The sequence below is a fragment of the Saccopteryx bilineata genome, chromosome 4, assembly GCF_036850765.1.
Source record: "Saccopteryx bilineata isolate mSacBil1 chromosome 4, mSacBil1_pri_phased_curated, whole genome shotgun sequence".
NCBI classification, from domain to species: domain Eukaryota; kingdom Metazoa; phylum Chordata; class Mammalia; order Chiroptera; family Emballonuridae; genus Saccopteryx; species Saccopteryx bilineata.
The window spans coordinates 140,205,885-140,226,378 of record NC_089493.1 but is presented as its reverse complement, the minus strand read 5'-3'; the positions used below and the strand labels follow the sequence as shown (position 1 = coordinate 140,226,378).

The 20,494-nt window shown below is 40.9% G+C and overlaps 1 protein-coding gene across 3 annotated transcripts in view; it reads right to left on the bottom strand.

Moving 5' to 3' along the window:
• GLI3 (GLI family zinc finger 3) overlaps nt 1–20,494 on the bottom strand; it is a 376,015-nt gene that overhangs the window by 84,132 nt on the left and 271,389 nt on the right. For all 3 annotated transcript variants that reach the window (XM_066272080.1, XM_066272082.1, XM_066272081.1), the window contains 3 exons: nt 10,984–11,197; nt 10,152–10,265; nt 8,893–9,033 (listed from right to left, as the gene is read on the bottom strand). In XM_066272080.1, the coding sequence (XP_066128177.1) occupies nt 8,893–9,033; nt 10,152–10,265; nt 10,984–11,197 (469 nt within the window). The remainder of the gene's footprint in view (nt 1–8,892; nt 9,034–10,151; nt 10,266–10,983; nt 11,198–20,494) is intronic.

Here is a 20,494-nt window from a genome sequence, read left to right as displayed (position 1 = left end):
AAGAAGTGAAAATTTACCTTCAATCACAAATACACTTTTTTCTTTTCATTGTTTTATTTTTCACACTGCAAGAGGAATGGTATGGGCAAAACTGGGGGCAATTTTGCCCCTCAGATGACGCTTGACAATGTCTGGAGACATTTTTGGTTATTATGACAAAGGAGGGCAGTCCTGGCATCTAGTGGGCAGAGTGCAGAAATGCTGCCAATAGTCCTATAATGGAAAGCTCCCACAACAAACTTTCCTCTTCCCCAAGATGCCCAGGTAGAGAAGCCTTGGGTTACAGTGATTACCAAGGAGAACTTTCAAAAGGATGACAAGACAACAGAACACATAACAGAATGAGGCTCTGATTCGCAACACAGCATAGGCAATGTGAGGAGGATCTGAAGCACCGTGAACAACCCAGGATCCTCTCTCTCTATTCGTACCTCAGGGCTTCATGAAGTGGGATCAGTCAATATCTTTATGTAACTATTAATTTCATGGTGACATGCCCACCAAAATACTGCCTGAATACTAAACTAGGCCTTGTTTTCATAGATGACAGGCATGGACCTGGCCTTACTCTCTTCAATTTAATAAGAATCATGAATATTTTATTGAGTATAATTTTTAGCTAATCCCTCCAACCATTTTATGAACGAATCACTATTGATAACCTACTTTGCAGAGAGGGAATGTAATGTGTCTAGGATGAAAAATGGGCCTTGAACTCACATCTGTCAGCTTTGAAACACACACTATACTGTTGTTTCAGGAGAACAGTGGTAAGCCAAAGTATTCTTTCAGATTGGTAGATACTTCTTCTTATAAAGCCATTACTCTCACCATCACCAGCATCGCCGCCACCACCCACCACCACCATTACCAACATCATCATGCTTCAGAAGTCGACCTCCATGGTTTGCTTTGACCTTAACCATATTTTGCACCTGTCTCCCAAAAGTCTTTTTCAGAACCCCTCATGAACATCTCCTTCTTTTGAGCCCCTAGAATCTCAACTACATGACTGTGGCTTCATTACGTCCTGCCTCCTATTGTACACCCTGCTGTTATCTTTCCTTGTCCCCCGTTCAATGAGAATGACCAGTCCTGGAGGGCCATGTCTAAATCCTTCTGGCAATGTACCAACCACCAGGCTGGGGCAGTGAGCAGCATTCAGGCTGCTCCTGGGTCTGCTTCTGGTAAGGACTTTTTTGAGGGAAGGCTGATCTGCTAATGTCAGCTCATACTTTTCCTGCTAAACAAGAGGACACATCATGCTGGCAAGATCTGCTATTGGCGACAATATTTCAACCAGAGATGTAGCCCAGTCCCTCTTGTATAAAGTGTGTCCATGCAGAATATCCCAGGGAATTAATTACTGACAGAATCTAAAAGCTCACCTAAAGTATCATTCAGAACCAACCAATAAGCTTTTGATAAGGAAGTCTTCCCCAAACTGCAGAAACAGTTCCCTGGGTAGAAATTTTGATGAAATATTTTAGAGGGTACATACAATGAAACATTCCAGGGGGTATAAGATTGCTGAGCAAATTTAAGGAAGTAACTAAGATACTAATTAACTTGTACCAGTTATATCTTATTCAAAATATTGATTTGTTATTCTTCATTAAGGGGTTAAGGCTCATTAGTAAATAGAACATTTTAATAATTCAATAATTACCCAAATAATTAATATACTATCCCCTAGAAAAATTAACCACAATTATCCTGGAGGGCACTTACTATACAGCGTTAGACTAGACCCTGGAAAAAAGATGGCAAGTTTCTGCCTCCTTCAAAACCCCACCTGGAGGCAGACACCATTACATCCCGTTCCTACTTCCATGGCTGAAATGGGGGAGAGCTCAGCACAAACCCCAGGTGACTGCCAGCCAATAAGGTAGCACTTAAGATGAAACCTGTTTATCCTAAGGAGTATCCAATTCAAATCTTTCGCTTGCTTTTGCCAAAACTGAGATGAAGAAAGTAAAATGTCTTGGCCGAGTCCCATTGGTCAGACAGACTAGGGAAGAGAACAGGGCATCTGCTCCAGTTAAGTGCATGTCTCAGTTCAACAACAATGAATTTAAATAAGTCTTAGAGCTAACACACAGAAAGTTCCAAACCCAACAGTGCCATCCCCATCACTCACCCTGCAGAACACAAATCCATAAAACAAAGAGGTGAAGTCCCCTCTCTGAGACCCTCTGTCTGTTTCTCATTAGGCCTGCTGTGTGTGATTGCTGTTTGGCCTTGGACGCTGGGGATGGCATTTATTTTCATGGCTGTTTCACAGTATGATAAGTGAGAAAATAACATTCTAAAGGGTCAAACAGTTCTAAGAAGGTCAACCTGAGGGTCAGAGCAGAGATGGGGCTGCCACTCAGAATTCCCATGGCCCTGGGAAGCTTTCACTGGTGGACCACATAGCCCTCCAAGCCCCCAGTCAGTCTAATTTCCTGAGTGTCTTTATAGGAACAATTTCTGCAGGTGCAATTAAGTCAGTAAGTTTTAAAACAAATGTGATACTTGAGGTACAATTGTCAAAAAGTGGTCTTGAAGTAGGTAGTTTTTAGCCTACATTTTAATGTAATATTTTCAAATAATTAAAGTAACTCTGTGTAGGCAAAATCTTCACTCATTCGTTTTACATTTATGTGCACACAAAGCTAATTTTGGCCTTGTACCTGAGACCCCTACTACATCTTAAACACAATTTTCTCTTAGGTAAGGATATAAAATGCAACTTTAGCAAAAGTATCAAAATTAGAAGGAAAACATTTAAAATGCAAATTTAAGATCATAGTATTAATATGAAAATGTCTTCACCACATCCTAACTCTTCCCCACCTTTCTACGGATACATCAATTCTTCACACATTAGATGTGCTCTCTTTATATCTAGATTGCTATGATATTAAAAAGAAAGCTCTTCATTTCCATGCTGCTGGTGTATAGAATTTGTTTTCAAATGGCGGCAAACATGGTATATTCTTTCAATAGAGGAAACTTCAGCATGCTTTTAGAGATCAAAATTCACAGCACATGAAAGCATTTAAAATCCAAATAGGTGATTGATCACTGTACAAAATGGTGAATTTTGACATGTAATGCCGGTGGCCAAGGCCAGGAAGGTTCACACTGGATTCAGGCAGATGGTAAAGAAACTGCAGAGCCAAAAAGCATTAGGGCCATTCTGTTTAGTAGAGTCTCACAACAGCGGACAAGCACACAGGCAGGGAGGGAAAAACCGCTCTCTGGCACACAAACAGCAAGAGTGGCCCCTCACAGTGGCGGGCAGGCAACCCGCCATCCACAATCCCCTGTCTCTCTCGAGCACAAGCACCCATAGCCTTATATGAGCCATACACACGTGGCGCTGCCACACACTCCTGCACTAATCAGGCCAAGTGCTTGCAGCCGGTAAACCAGCGAGCAAGCCTAACACAGCTGCACCACATGACACCAGGCCTAACAGATATAGGTGGAGGAAGGAACGCAGAAACTGAAAAGTCACCCAGTGAAAGCTGGGGCTGGTGCACACATAACTCATGCTCCCTGCAGTCCAGCCCACTGGCAGGACACAGCAGCCCCCACAATGCAACTGCCAAGGTGATTTTGGTGAGGATGGGGCAATGAATAAAACTGCGAAAAAATAATGTGACCTTTCGAAGGCCTGTGGAAAGAATATTACGTGTAGTTATTTCTTAAACTGATATAGATGGTTAAATCATTGAAATGGAGAGTAAGGAATTGCAGTGACACAGCAAATAGGTGGCTATTAGGCATGATGATTACACAGCTTTTATTCCTTCAGATCCCAGCAGCCATGGCTGTTAGTATAACTAGCCCCTCAGCAGTGGTGACCCACAATGAGGTGCACATTCTTCACATTTACTCCTTTTATTTTTTTTAAGTCTCTCAAAATACCTGTGGTATACACAGTGTCACTCAGAAAAAAAGCATGCCAGTTTGTGGGGCAGCTGTGTTAGGCTTGCTCATGGGGTTACCAGGTGCAAGCACTTTGCCTGATTAGTGCATGAGCATGTGGCAGCACCACGTGTGCATGGCCTATGTAAGGCTATGGGTGCTTGCACTTGGGGGGACTGAGGATGGCAGATTGCTTGTCTGCTACTGTGAGGGGCCATTTTGCTGTTTGTGTGCCTGAGAAGTGGTTTCCCCTGCCTGTGTGCTTGTCCACGGTTGTGAGACTCTATTAAATGGAATGGCCCAACGCTTTCTGGCTCTGCAGTTTTTCTACTGTCTGCCCAAATCCAATGTGAACCTGCCTGGCCTCGGTCACCAGCATTACACAGTTCTAAGAACATGAGACTCACATGAGCTGCATGCTGTGCACATTTCAGACATTCGGTCATCCACTAGCCAAAAACGGAACTGACTTCTAGGGCAAAATTAACACAAGAGGGACTTGGGAAGGACTGAAAAGCCCTCGCACCTGTGTGAGAAGCCACACTAGAAGATAGACTTTTGAGTTGTTTTACTTAATAACAAAAGCTCAACCAAACACAACAAAAACAGAAACAACACTTTGAGAGCCAATATCCTATAAATTTAAAAGTAAGAATCATGACTTTTGTAATACATAATGTGCAATGGTAAAGAGGGTCTTATTAACTTAGAATTGAGGGGAATGTGGATTTTTCAACTTATTTTGAGATGTCAGAATATGTGCTTTCAGATGTCAAAGGGAGAGTTGCATCTTGACAACTCAATAAATAGTAAATGCAGTCTTAATCAAATGCAATTTAAATTAATTAATTTTCTATATATTCTTCTTATTCTCTTGCTACCTTCTATTTTAACTGAAACCAAGAAAGGGACAAAGTAGAACAAAATCCTGTTTAACAAAAATATACATCTATCTTCTTATCTTCTATAGGCATAGAAGCAAATCTGAGAGATTTAATACTAGCTGGAGAGTAACTAAGCCCAATTATAATTATCTTGCTAGAAAGAGAAATTAATTAAACATCCAGAGATAAAGACCCCACAGCAAAACGAGCATAAACAAACAACTGGAGAATCACAGGGCCTTGAAATAAAGAAGAGAAAGGGAAGGCATTATTTAGCACATCTGTTCAGACAATAATGGAACGAGGTAATCTTTTCAAGAGAACACGGAGTACATTACATTGGAAATGAGACTACCTGGCGGCAGAGTCAGCCAATTCCCTAACTCTCCTCTTCAACTTTGTGATTTGCTAATGTGAAACACATGTCTCCCTTTTGCACTAAGTTCAAATGACTCTGGAATTCCAACTGTGCAGCTCAGCGACTGAACCAGAACAAGGGGAGAACTTGTCAGGATTTAAGAGCTTTCAGCAAAGCCCTTCAATTGCAGCCAGCACCCTATTCCACAGAAGGATATCAATTATAGATAGTGACTTGCTTTAGCAGGCAGTCGGGACTGTCAGACAGTAGATCGACAGCCATGAAGAATCATGAATCTTTCTATTAACTGTAAGAGGGGGAAAGAATGGGTCATGGCTATAAATAAGGCACAGCATCAGAATGGTTTAACACCTTGCCTCTTGGTTGCATGCACCATGGAAATTCAACTAATTCACAAAATGTCCTCTCTCCAAGGAAAGTCATAAGAACAAAAGCAGTGAATGCTTCCTTCTGTCCTTAAAAAAAAGTGGTTTTTGAAAGTGGTATTATTTCCATCTACCATCAATGTAATTAGGTAGAACTGAAGTACCTATTCATTCAGTCAACAAAAAGTAAAGCACCCATTCTAAACCACTCCCCTGCATATGTGCTGCTGAAGTTAGCACAAACCAGTCCCCTGCAAATGCTACTAAATATACCCGTGAGTATGAAGGCACTTGTATGTCATGTGAATTAACATCAATTTAAGTGCACAAATTTGTCATTTCCACACTTTGGATAACAAGTAAAAATGGTACCAAATAAGTGATATAAACTAGCATCATTAAGTTGTTGTAAATTACAATTTTTAATTCACTTATTTACTCATATAACTTATTGCAGACTAAAATTAATATACAGGTAATATATTAACTTCCCTCTAATTCTAATATAAATTTATTCCAGCTATTTGAAATTTTTAAAAATCTACTGTATTCATTCATTTTTATAAGAAAACTGACAACATGGTAGTCATTAATTGAAGTTCAAGCAGCTTTACCTTAAAACTACTCATCTATTAAAACAATATCACTGCCTGAAACCTTTTGCCACTGAATAAATACAAAAATCTGAAACACTCACTATTTTTAATTTCTTTATTTATTATTTTCCTTTGCTTAATCCCTTCACCTTTTCCACACGGCCCTCCAACCCCCACCTCTTCTGACAGCTGTCAGACTGTTCTCTGTACCTATGACTCTATTACTATTTTGTTTGTTAACTCGTTTTGTTCATTAGATTCCATGTATGAGTGAGATCATATAGTACTCATCTTTCTCTAACTGGCCTATTTCACTTAACATAATACCCTCCAGGTCTAACTGTGCTGTCACAAAGGGTAAGATTTCCTTTTTAACAGCTGAGTAGTAGTCCATTGTTTAAAGGTACCACAGCTTTTCTGCTCACTGACTTACTGATAGATATTTGTTTGATTTTTTAATATTCACTGTTTTTTCAAAACTTTCATGTTCAGGAGGCAGCAAAACGGTTATTACCACCACCACCACCACCACCCCCCCCCCGATGTTACTCAAACTTGGCCTCTCATGAGCATCACAATTCCCTTTAGATGCAGACTTCCTACTTAAATGTAAGCTCCTGTTTCACTGCTCATATAATAATAGCTGAGCAGCAACCACAGCACTCCTTGAGAATGACTTCTACACAGAAAAGGTGACATGGGGCTGCGTCATCTCTCAGAAGGGCATTTTAGCAAGCACTGCCAACATCCTGGTTGTGACGGCAGTTGTTACACAAACAATTCTCTCATGTTGTACATTCCTTATATCTCTCAGGGTACTCTTGGCATTATCTACTCTTTGGGAACATTTTCTACTTTAAAATAAAAATTCAAAACCTCTTTTTCCCCTTTAGTATGAAAATGTCTGTGGTTTCCATTAAAAGAGTCAGCAGCCTGGTCAGTTGGCTCAGTGGTAGGGAATCAGCCTGGGGTATGGAAGTCCTGGGTTCGATTCCCAGTCAGGGCACACAGGAGAAGCACCCATCTGCTCCACCCTTCCCCCTCTTCCTCTCTAGCTCTCTCTTCCCCTCCCGCAGCCAAGGTTCCACTGGCACAAAGTTGGCCTGGGCACTGAGGATGGCTCCATGGCCTCTTCCTCAGGAGCTAGAATGGCTCCAGTTGCAACAGAGCAATGCCCCAGAGCATCACCCCCTAGTGGGCTTGCAAAGGTGGATCCTGGTTGAGGGCATGAAGGAGGCCGTCTCTCTGCCTCCCTGCTTCTCACTTCAAAAAAAAAAAAGAGTCAGCAAGAATAAAGGGTTAGTAAGTCAGGCTTAGCTTAAAAATAACACTTTCATCAAATTAAAGAGAAAAAATAAATTAAGTTCATAAAAAAAATCTGAAAACATACTTTAATTAAAACCATCTGATTTTCTAATTCCTTGGTGTGCTGAGAAATCTATAATTCTTCCTATACTATTACAGGGAGACATGATTAAAAAAGAAACAGAGGGGGAAAACCCTGCTGAGATCATGTTAAATCCATAAAACATTTTGTATATGACAGATCTCAAAACTGGAAAATCATATATTTAACACTATAATGTAGCTGCAATGTATAAAACATATTACACAAGATGAGCTGAGTTGCATAAGATACACTTCAAAGGCTCAAGCAGTCTATAAAGCATGTGGGGTGTGTGAGGAATTTTATAATTTGAGTGTTTATTTATATGAAGGAGGGTCATCAAGAATTACAGATCACCTAAAAATAAAAAGTTACTAGAAAAGACAACAGAATATGTGTGCATATGGGGGAGGGAGTCACAACAAAAGCCACACTGTCAGATTTTCTCTTGTATTAAAAGATTATGGAACTGCCACACCTAGCAAATCATCCTTGCCTTAACGGGACCCTGTCCACCTGTAGCAGAGCGTGTGAGCTATAACTTGTTTCTCTTGATTTTCTAAATGCCTTTCCATCTCAGATGCTCCTGGATCCCATCTGCCAGGACACTCCACTGACCCGAGAGAAAGTGCTAAATAAAATGAAATCCTGGCAAGGGCCTGCAGCACACCAGGCAAGAATGCAAGCGTACAGAGAACTGCGTTATTTGAAACAATGCCCAGGGGAGTGAGGGAAAAGACTTCAGAATCCGGTATGGCAAGAGAAGGTATGGTTTTCAATCTGACCAGGCAGCAGTTTTCAAAAATAAACATCATTAAACACATTTTACAATGCATACTGCTTTTTCCATGAAAACTACAAGGGTTGGCCTCAAGTCAAGAAACTGTGCTAATGGCTTGCCCCAAGCATCCATCTATCTCACAAAAACAATGGGAGACTCCTGAAGTGTGAGGAATCAGAGGAAGGCCTACGACAGAAAGAACTCCCACCTATACAATTTTTTCCATTGTTACTCTTTGAAAGGAGACTCAGACTTGGGTAAAAGGTTAATAATAATTCGTGTCCAGCTTACTATTACTCAATAACCATCAAAGTCGCTAACTCAAAATAGTGTTCTCTGACTTACAGTACCAGAGTTATTACACTTTCTATTGAAGACTTTATTGAATTTTACGCTAAGCTTTAGTTGACTGAACAGGTCAAGCACTGTGGTTCAGACTTCCCTTTATTCTGAGTCACAAAGGTCTCTCCATTGTGTAATGCTGCTACCTCAGAAACCTGACTTAGCGCAGGGTCAGGGAAGCTGATCCCACAGAAAGGTCACGCAACTGTGAAGCCCAGTTCCAGAGTCCCTTCCACTTACATGCACCAGCTGCTCCTGGGTGTCAAACTCCCGTGTGCAGCCTTCCCAGTGGCAGTTTGTCTCATAGATGACTTCAGGCTCCTGCTTGCTTTCATCTTTGTCCCCTTCCTCCTTTACCAGGGTGGTTACCTCTGGCTGTTCCTGACAGGCAGGGGGTGAGAGGTAAAAATCAGATATAATGGGAGAAAAGATAAGAACAACAACATCAACAAAAAAACTCTGACTTACGTTTTCCTCCTGATGCAATTTTTCAGTGAAAATAAAATACAGCCCAGGTCTATCTACTGGGTTTTATGAATGGTAAGTCAAACATATGGACTCATTTGTGTGCATTTTTTCAGATTTACCAAATACATCTTCAAAGATTATGAACTTGTGATTAAAGACAACAGGCCAAACCATAATGATGATAAGAAATGAGGCTAAACTCTGCCGTACTTGAATACAAAAAGAAAAACTAGAATATTATCCAATAAGGGATGCAATTAAGCTAGGTCATGTCATCTTTAACGAAAAGACAGGTCTTTCTCTTTTGGTTATATTTTTTAGTATATTACTTTGTTTGTTCTCATATTTTGGAATCCAGGGAAATAATTACCAGTAATTCTAATTCTGTTTTCCTTGCTGTTGGAGGCTGTAAAAGGCACTTTGTGGATTTTAAACGGATAATGGCTTCTTGGTTCAACTTCTGATGTCCAATGATATACTCTTTGCCCAAGAACCATGTCATCTAAAGCTGGGGAAATATGGTCTTTCCTAGACTTTTCAAGCAGCTTTGTAGCAATTTAAATACAAAGAATTTTCTAGACTTCTGAGAGACAATTAGGTGTGTAGGTTTGAATTCTAATCTGAGGTTAGATAAGGTGCTGACTAGCAAAATGCAAGAGTCTTCACAGGACTTTGGGTAAAGGATCAGAATCTAAATAGCCTTAAAACAGGTAAGGCTCCCTGTTCTCCAGGGTCTCCTAGCAAGTGGAAATGAGCAAAACAAGAATAAAAGCATGGCTGGGAGGGAGCATCACTAGCTCTGCTCCACTCAGGCTCAGGGCCAGGAGCTCACAGATCAGACCCAAGGTCAGGACTGAAGGTTGGTCACAAGGATGGTCAAGTAACAAATATACCCAACCACTTGCTCTGTGAACCAATTTATACCTCACACAGGTTCCTGCAGTTTTCGTGTTTGCTTCTAAGTTAGAGAAACACGATGAATCAGATTCTGTAACGTGCCTTTTGTCAAGTGCAGAGCCCAGGTGTCTCACCTGCTGACCCCGTGGCCCTGGGCTGGGCAGGTCCTCGTCAGGTTTGATCTTGGATCTCTTGTTGTGCATCAGGTCTCCAGTACTGCTCACGGCAGACTCACTCGTGGGCTTGTTCTGCCAGCCATGGTTCCAAAAACAGAGACAAAAATTAGGTTTTGATCAATGAGCAGGACCACCGCTAAAACATGCACCTTGGGAGAAGCACACTTGTCTGGCATGGGAGCAGTGACTGGTGATGCTCCAATACCATGGGAACAGAAACACCTCCACGAGTCAGCTCCTTGTTTGTACCTGAGCATAAACTCCCTTGGTTTTTAAAAGCTAGAGGAATAGAGCTGGGGGGCTGGGATTAACAATTTCCAATAGGGTATTCAAAAGAAGAAAGCTGTGAGGTGGGTAGGACACCAACACAAACTGTTTGCAAAGTTTTTTAATTAGAGTATTCAGATTCCTCTCTGGGCATGAACGGTGTGCAGATAACAGTTTTATTCTTACTTTGAAGAATCACACGATTCTAAATGCCAATAAACAGTGACCGCACGAGAGCAACACATCCACGAATGCATTTCTGTTGCGTGGGGGTACAGACAGCACTGGGTCAAAGTGGAGCCTTATAAAGCAGCTCTCTTTTCTACTGAGAACAGAAAGATTCTCATGGAAGAAGCCGTTGTTAATGAAGGGCCACATACAGAGCTGAAGATGAAGATAGGCTGCACGCCATGCAGAAAAGCCCTGGAACCGCAGGGCTCTGTGCGAACGAACAGCTGACACAGTGGATGGCCCCCCTCTACGATGACCAAAACCAACCCATGCGCTGAGCTGTTTCTCTCACCTGTGAGGACTCGGAAGGCCCCGAGCTGACCTGGACAGGGTTCAGAACCGTAGGGATCCCTGGAATAGGCCTCTGTGTTGGAAATGTTGGGGCAGGATGGAGGAGCGGAGGGCTGTGTCCAAAGGTTGAGCCTAAGCTCTGCTGCCGGCTTAGGATTTGCTGATGCACATGAAGAGACACAGGTGCGGAGGGGTAGGTGAAGCTCAAGGCAGGGCTATGGGGCAACAAAGAGCAGGAGACCGTCACTGACACAGAGTACAGAGACTAGAGCAGTGGCCCACATTTGTACCTTTAGACCTAGTTTTAACACCCAAGTCCTATCAGGCTGTCTAAGTTAAAAGGTACTAACAAGGCCTAACAAACATCTTGAGAACTTCCAAGAGAAAGATGACAGACACACACGTGTGCACAAATACGCAGACCTAAAACAGCACTCCGTGAAACAAAGGCATCAGCTCCATAACAGCTATTTATTGCAATAACAGACTTTATATAAAAAAGAGAATGGGTGACTACAAGCTTTATAGTACTTTTATTGGCTCTCAACCCCATATGTCCCATACACAGAGCAATTCCTTTAATCTTGGCTCCCACTGTGCGCTTTCATATGTCTCCCGATCTTATTACAAGAGGAAAGAAAATCAATTGGTTAAATGTGTTTTGAACACCATGCTTGTCATATCACTCATTTGTTTGTAAAGATGGAAAGCTTGGTTCATCCAGAATGCCACCTAAAGAATTTCCATCAGTGCCATCTGGTTACAGAAACTGATAGATTAACCTCTCCTGGGTGAAATCGCTGATCAATGGGCTTTGGTGGAGGAATATTCCAAAGGGAGAGTACAGCTCCCTCTTCCAGTTAAACTACATTAAATGTCTATTAAAGCCCATTATACATGCTAATGCCTGTCACGACTTCATTAGGCCTTGGGATTGCCCAGGCCACAGTACTTTCGGAAACTGCACTATTACCTAAAGATTTCTCGACGAGTAGGCAATGCCAAATTATCCTTTGTGCCAGCATAGTTTAGAAATCAAAGCCTCTTAAAAGAATAAAATCCTCTTGATGAATCTGCCAATGGCTTAAAAAATACATGAAAAACTATAAATGCATTCATGAAAATTCCTGTCTTTAAAAATAATCAGTGAAAAAAATATACATATATATATATTTCCTCCATCCTGCCATGTAACACACAGAAAGAATCAGGATTTCTTGTAATGTCAAAGGTAGAAATCATGCAAATTTACAATCTGTTGGGTTAATTACTACTGTTGTTAAGTACATTAACTGAGAATATAATAACTGCAATAACAAAATTCAAACCATTTCAATAACTTTAATAATTCTGAAGATATACTCTGTTCACATTTTGCCTATCTGACTACAATCCATAAAACTTCAATGGGATTACATTACTATTATTCCTACAGAGAACCTCACATTACGATAGTTGGCCCATTTAAAACGGAGTATCATTAAGATTACCATAGGAGAATTTCAACAGGCTTGGAGGAACTCTCCTTTTATTCCATATTGTCTTTCTTTAATAAAGGAAAAAAGAAACATGGTGGAAACAGTCATTGTTCACAGCAAGTTAGGGAGAAATCAGTAATAATGTTGCGTTTCTGCAGCACTATAGTCCCTGCCAGTGTTTCCCAAAGCAACCATGAATGATTACAGCAAGACTTTGCGAAGGTAGCTGTGTGGGTGATTGATAGGGCGTTAATCAAAAGATGCATATCTGCCTCAGAATTTGTTCACAAGCTTTCTTCTAATAGCTGATTTCATGTTCACTGAGCTCTATGCCAGTTTGTCCAATTTATTTTTCAGTGTACAAGCCATTCATCAAAAACACACAATGATTTAACACCCTCCCCCTTTCCTTTTGGTGAATGGATATTTCTAAGTGTAACTACCTTACTCTATTCATTAAACAACAACAACAAAAGACACCCCTACACATACATTTACAATGTGACACAGACTTTGCAGGAACCTCCACACACCTTTCCAGTTTCTTGAGCCCACGCCATCAGGAGGGCTTGGGATGCAGTCCCTATTAGAATGAGCCCTTCCATTCTAATTCCAGGAGACAGAATATTTAGGGGCTCAAAAAGTCAGGACCTAATTAAGAATCAAGACCATTAAAGAATATATTTCAAAGGGAGGAAATGCCTTCAGTTTCATATATAACCAATTTTAAAATGTTAGTAGCTGGACAGGGGAGTACAGTTTTACTTTTTAAAGAGATGTAGAAGAGAAGGCAAAAGCTAGGCCTAGCATTCCTGCTGCAGTCCTGTTCTGAGATTTGTTCTCTCTGACTCCTGAGGATACATGAAGGGGCTGCAGATGCTGACAGCACATTTGGGAAACATCCCCTTTCTGGGCTGCTTTTTTTATTTTTTGCTGTTAAATTCTTGTAACAAGAATGAACATTCTCCAAAACCCATGTCAACTATTAGATTCCAAGGACAGAGAACATGCAGAATGAATGAGGGGGTTTCAGCTGTCACTGCTTCCTCGTCAGAACTGGCAAGGGAGCCTCTCCTCTACAAGGCACCTAGAGCCTGGGCTCATCCCAGAGGACAGTGTTTCTGCCAATGCCTTGCAGTGTCTGCATAAGCCAAGATAACTTCATCTCAAACTCCTGACCTTAATCACAGCCACAAAATGGATTTGGCCACTTAAGTAACATATTCATAGGTTCCAGGGATGAAGACATGACCATCTTTGGAAGCCATTATTGTGTCTATCATGCTCAGAGGAGTTTTTCAAAGAAAAGCCTGTTTTCCTGAGAACTATGATTTGATAACATGTCTGTAAAAATGTGTTACATAAACAAAGCTAGTGTCTAGTTTTTCTTTCTACAGAACTTCAGCAGCTGACAATAGGGTTTGCAGATTACAGGTCAGAATTTTTAAGAAGTAAACTGTACCTTTAGAAGCCCTAACAAATCTTCCTAAATGGTTCCAGTATTTATTTCATAACTTCCTAGAAATATGTATAAAGTATTGACAAGTATCTTCTGATTCCTCTCAAAGAAGACCGAGTCTAGCTGCAGGTCTGGTCCACCTGAGTGTCACAGCCCAGCCCGTACATCTTGGCTCACCTTATTCTTTCTTATAGATCACTTAGAGATTCACTTCATATTCTCATTTCTAAATTTTCTTCACTCAACATTCTACCAAGTATAATTTTAAAACTATTTTTATAGCTTTAAATTCTTTCCTACATGACATGAAGGATGGGGTGATTTAAAGACCACCAACATATGTAAGACTACACTGTCAACTTATATTTAGTCAACAAGATTTCTACAAAGAACATGTCAGGTTGCCCAGGTCTTCCTAAGCAACACGCTGACGTGGTTGCAGGCCTCTTGAGATAACAATCCAAAAGTAAGTGTTACGGAGGAAAATAAAAAGAAGTGGCAAGGTCATCAAAGTCTACAGAATGAGGGTTCAGCAGTCGGAAGTGTGGAGCTGTGACCACACACGTGCCCTAGCGTCCCACCAGATGGTGTGCAGCAGTGAATCGGGGCGCTTCTACAGACTAGTATTCCTTGGAAAACATAGTGAAACACACTCTTCTAGGACAACATTTATAAAGCCAGAATAAATTAATTCAAATGTTAATTTGCCCTTTAGTTTTATAAAGAGTAGAAAAGAAAAACAAAGCAGGGTTTCAGATCCCTGACTATAATGTGTGGTATCATCACTAAATACAACTTACATCCATCAGAACAGATTTATGGCTACTGGCTTTTGATAAAATACCTTAAAGGGGCACACACTGTCTGCGTGGACACACGGACAGAGTTCTGAGAACATCTAAGGAAGGGTAACTACTCACAGTCACTTCCACCTTTAAATTCAGTTCAGAGCTCAGAGATGATCAAGAAACTGCTGTCTGAATGGGAGTGAAGCAGTTCTATTTCCAAAGATTTAAAATTAAAATTCCCAAAGTCTAATATTTAAGAAAGTTTTTATGTATACTTTTATTCTTTTTCAAAAGTCAGAGGTAGCCTGAACAGTGGTGGCACAATGGATAGAGCATCAACCAGGGACGCTGAGGACCCAGGTTCAAAACCCTAAGGTTGTTGACTTGAGTGCAGCCTCACTAGTTTGAGCGCAGGGTCCCAGCTTGAGCGTGGGATCATTGACATGACCCCACGGTTGCTGGCTTGAAGCCCAAGGTTGATGGCTTGAACAAGTGGTCACTGGCTTGGCTGGAGCCCCCTGTCAAGGCACATATGAGAAAGCAATCAATGAACAACTAAGGTGCTGCAACTATGAGTTGATGCTTTTCATCTCTCTCCGTTCCTATTTCTGTCTCTCTCTTCCTCTCCCTCTGGTCTCTCTTTCTGTCTCTCTCTCGCTCGCTAAAAAATAAAATAAAATAAAATTTAGAGGTAAAGTTTCATCAATACCCTTTTACAAAGTGTGGCCAAATGTGGCAAACTAGGCCTTGTTTCTTAATATTGCAGTAAACAGTATAGTAATACCTCACTTATGTGGAAGTCTCTCTGGGAATCTCAATAACTATGCCCAATTTGGTTAAAATTTAGGGTGTAAGTAGAAAGGAAGGATGCTAAACAATTAAAGTAAATTGTCATAAAATCCATATACTACATCATTCATTCATTCAGCAAGTTTTAACTGAGTACTTTCTAGATATTCAATTTAAATTTCCAAAAAATAAAATGATTACTTTTAAGTGGAAAGATACATGTTAATTGATATCAATACATAAAATTTTGTATTCTATAATCATGCATGACTTCTATAAAAACACTATTTTCTTTAAACTAAAGAAGTGATGTGAGTCAACATTTGTAAAAGGAACCCTTATGATCAATTTATGAGTAAAATTTATATTTAATTCCTGGAATGATATATATAAGTGGGGACACTTAAAAGTTCATATTGTAGGAAATAATTAAACATTTATTCAACCCTTCTATGAAAGTAGGCATTTCAAAGACATTAAGATTCAAGTCAAAGAGGTAAAACCCAATTAAAATACCATATAAGACAAGCCCCTAATGTGTTTTAAAAACACTTCTAGGAAGCCCTGCCCATGTAGCTCAGTTGGTTAGAGCATTGTCACAACATGTTAAGGTTGCAGGTTTGATACCTGGTCAGAGAACTTACGACAACCAGCCAATGAATGCATAAATAAGTGAAACAACAAATAAAGGTTTCTTTCTCCCTTCCTCTCTCTCTAAAATCAATCAAGGAATAAAAATTAAAAAAAAAAACACTCTAAGAATTCTAGTTGTGGTGAGGGGTAGGAAGGTAGGGACTATGCGAGATAACTATATGTACAAATACAGCAATATAATTGGTGTGCAGCAGCCTTTTATATTGGAAGGGTAAACAGAGTTGATTACAACATTGAAGTGATGTTTTCAAATAAAAATGAAGAAAAAATTTGAGAAACTATAAGAAAGATGACAAGGCACTGGATCATGAAGCCACTGCATATTTCGAGGTAAAAGGTTCAACTTGATTTTTTAATGACTTAAAACCATATAACATTTTAACCCTTCCCTAAAATAAGTTTCTCCTTAGAGTTGCCATGAAAAACTCACTTCCACAGAATCGCAATTTGAGGGTTCTTTTGTGTTGATGTGCAACATATGTGGAGGAAGGATGAGGGAAGCTGCAATAACTGAGTAATGCTCCACAAGTTGTATTTAGCTCCTTGGTTTCGCAGGTCACCTCTGGAACCCCACCACGACATGGAGGAGCCTGACCCAGAGTGGGTCAAGAGCTGAACCACAGGAGAGCCAGAGGAGGTGGTTCTAGGAAGGCCCACATCACAAAGGTGCCATCTCTTATCCAGTGGGAAGAGTTCAGAATATGTAGCCCCTCTAGATTCTTCAAAAATGCCTTTCTTTAAATGTAAAATAAACTCTCAGTAGCTATAAAGACGTTATCATTCAATTATCCTGGTTGTTAAATTTCACTCCGATGTGAACATTTAAAACACCCTTAAAAGAAACTCATGTGACCTTTTATATGTATCCCCTTTGGGTCAGGGCATGGGGATGAAGAAACGTCATGCTGCAGTGAAAGCCCATGTTCTACATGTTAAAGAATCCAGCTCCAAGATCCACTTCTCAGCACCATATCTCTTCCCACTGATCCTGAAAGTAGTGCCGTCAGTGAACCCAGGCAACAGTCAGCACCACAATAACATGAGAGCCCCACAATTTGTAAAACTTCAAGAGGGACCTGGCCAGTTGGCTCAGTGGATAGAGTATCGACCTGGCATGCAGACGTCTCAGGTTCATTCCCTGGTCAGGGCACACAGAAGAAATGGCCGTCTGCTTCTCTCTCCTTCCCTCTCTCCCTTCTCTCCCTCTTCCCTTCTTGCAGCCAGTGGCTCAACTGGTTTGAACATTGGCCCCAGGTGCTGAGGATAGCTTGGTTGGTCCAAGCATCAGCCCTAGACAGGGGTTGCAAGATGGATATCGGTCGGGGCACATGCAGGAGACTGTCTATCTCCCCGCCTCTCAAAAACAAACAGAAACAAAAAAGAGGAGAAGGAGAAGCTCTAATCTAACCCCATTTGATGGCTGTTGTACAGCAAGGTCATCCATTTTCTGGCTACAGCTGTGGAACTTACTGTACAACCACTGCTGTTCAAAGAAAGAGCAGTTCTTTCCAGTCTTGAAGAAAAGGGACAACAGCTATTGTTGTTTGTGCACAGGTCGGTTAGGGACATACAACATGCATAAGCTTGAATTTGAAAGGAAAAGAGAGTGAAGTTTCCACTTTCATCCATTAACATTCCCTGGACACGTTTTTTAGAAAACTCAGCAGCCTCAGAAGAAGTGATGAGCACACAGAGAAGGCCTCAGCAAACGAGGAAGTGTGATCCCCATGTTTACACTGAGGAACACACACTTTTTCAATAATGTTTTAAACACAAGTACATTAAGCTTTTTATGATCAAAGTGCTCTAAAAGGCTTTAAAAGTTATTTGTCATGAAACAGCCCAAACCTCCAGGGCTAGGAGAGCAGTGGCACACTCCCAGACCTGGCTCGCAGCCCTGGTTAGAAAAACCGTATTTAGTATGAGCAAAACCAAATTCTTAAAAACATCAACAGATATTATTTCTCTATAGTAAATGGCATTTCCTACTAACCCTTGTAGTCATGCCTCCCACTCAAAACTTTCTGAGAAAAGGAAGTATGGCCTGGGAAACAGAAAGAGGAATTTTTTTTTTTCTGAAGTGAGAGGAGGGGAGGCAGAGACACAGACTCCCAAATGAGCCCCAACTAGGATCCACATGGCAAGTCCCCTATGGGGTAATATTCTGCCCATCTGGAGCCATTGCTCTGTTGTGCAGCAACTGAGCTATTTTAGCAACTGAGGCAGAGGCCATAGAGTCCTCCTCAGCACCTGGGCCCAACTAGTTCAAACTGGAGGGGTAGAGAAGCAGACGGTCACTTCTCTCAAGTGTCCTGACTAAGAATGGGAATCAAACCCGGGACAGCCACACACCAGGTCAATGCTCTACCACTAAGCCAATAGGCCCAGGCCAGAAAGAGAAATTTCAAGGGTAGACTCATCATATGTAGCTGAGTGCCTTTGATTCAGCCCACTAACCTTCCTGAGCATCACCTCCCTCCCTCTTTCCTAAAATAATGCAGGCCCCTGTTCCTGCATCTGTGGTCCAGGCACCTGGCCTCTGCCCCTCTCCAACCATGTGTTTTGGCACAAGAAAACACTTCTGTGTGTCTGCTGCCATCTGGAGCCCTGTGCTGCTTATAGTCCCTTAACAGCCAAACTTCCCATCCAGGTCCTCTCTGCTTCGCTCATTCACATCTGATGAGAAGCTTTCCCTCCTGTAAGTTCCCTGAGAACATTGGTCATGTCTCTCATTTATTTTTGTAGCCCCTATAACCAGAAGTGACTAGAACATAGATGAATATGCAATTAAGTATTTGGGGAATAAAAAACTGATTAAATGAAGTACTAAATAAAAACCAATGACCACATCGTGGAGTAAATGAAAACTCTTTTTTAGTTAATATTAATTCCTTTCACTGATACTGGGGGGATGGGGAGATTGTCTCAGAATTCTTAGAAGATGCAATTAAGAGATTTTCTTCATTAAGTGATAGAGAAGCATCAACTTATAGTTGCAGCACTTTAGTTGTTCATTGATTGCTTCTCATATGTGCCTTGACCACGGGGCTCCAGCCGAGGTAGTGACCCCTTGCTCAGGCCAGTGACCTTGGGATCAAGCTAGCGCCCTTAGGTTTCAAGCCAGTGACCTTGGATTCCAGCCAGCGACCATTAGATCATGTCTATGATCCCACGCTCAAGCCAGTGACCATGTGCTCAAGCCAGTGAGCTTGTGCTCAAGCTGACTACCTTGGGGTCCTCAGTGTCCCAGGTTGACACTCTATCCACTGTGTCACCACCAGTCAGACACAATCAGAATTTTGAGGACACTGGTAATTTGGCACTGTATTCCTCTATTACTCAATATTTTCTACCCAACTCATTTTTGTATTGTTTCTCCAACATAAACAAGGTGTTGACCTCGGCAACAGTGCAAAGCCAAGTTGCTGTGGAGGCCAGGCTGGTTCCTATCCTGCCTCAGGAAGTGCAATGCACCCACTAAGTATGTTCATATTCCTGTTGTCAGCAAGGGCCGATGCTGCATGGGGTGAAAAACACAACATGCCCTCTGCTCACCAAGCAGAGCATGGGTGCTGACCTATGGAAACCCACGACTTCTATGCTGCAGCTCTGAGTACCCAGCTCTCACATTCACTGAGATGTTGTCCTGGCCATGCCAGACCTGACACTGCTGAGGATATGAAACCATCTTCATTTTAGCCATTAAAGTGAAAGTGAGAAAATCGTAACTGGTGGGTTACGTGAGTGTGTTACACATCTCTGCATACTACTTATGTTTGCCACAAGACTACAGATGATGAGGGTCATCTGAAATACCTCTTCCAATGGCAGTTTAATTTTTAAGGGTAGCTATAAGCAGAGAAAAAAATAATTTCTAAAATAATGCCATTAACTGGAATTTACAACATTAGCATTAAATATACAGAATGGGGATTACATGCTGTATTTGATAAATGTGACTCATCTTGTCTTAGATGGGCATCTTCAGGGTGATGGAGAAATTAAATCTTGAGGCAGTAAATATTTCACATCATTTACAAGTGCATAGAGCTATGTTTTTGGAATTATCATTTAATTAAAACATGAAAAAATGGCTCATAATATACATTTGGACAATATGTTTGAAAAAGATAGAATCAAGTACTATACTATGTTTTAATATGCCAATGGGCTTTTTAAAAAAATATTTGCTTTATATGGCAATGTTTTAGCAGTCTGAATTATTAAATAATATTTAACACAAGAACTATATACAAACTTAAGATAGACATTTGTTTTTTACCCCTTTATTTTACACCTATCCCTCTATCTCTGTCTCTATATAACTATGAACATATGGACAAA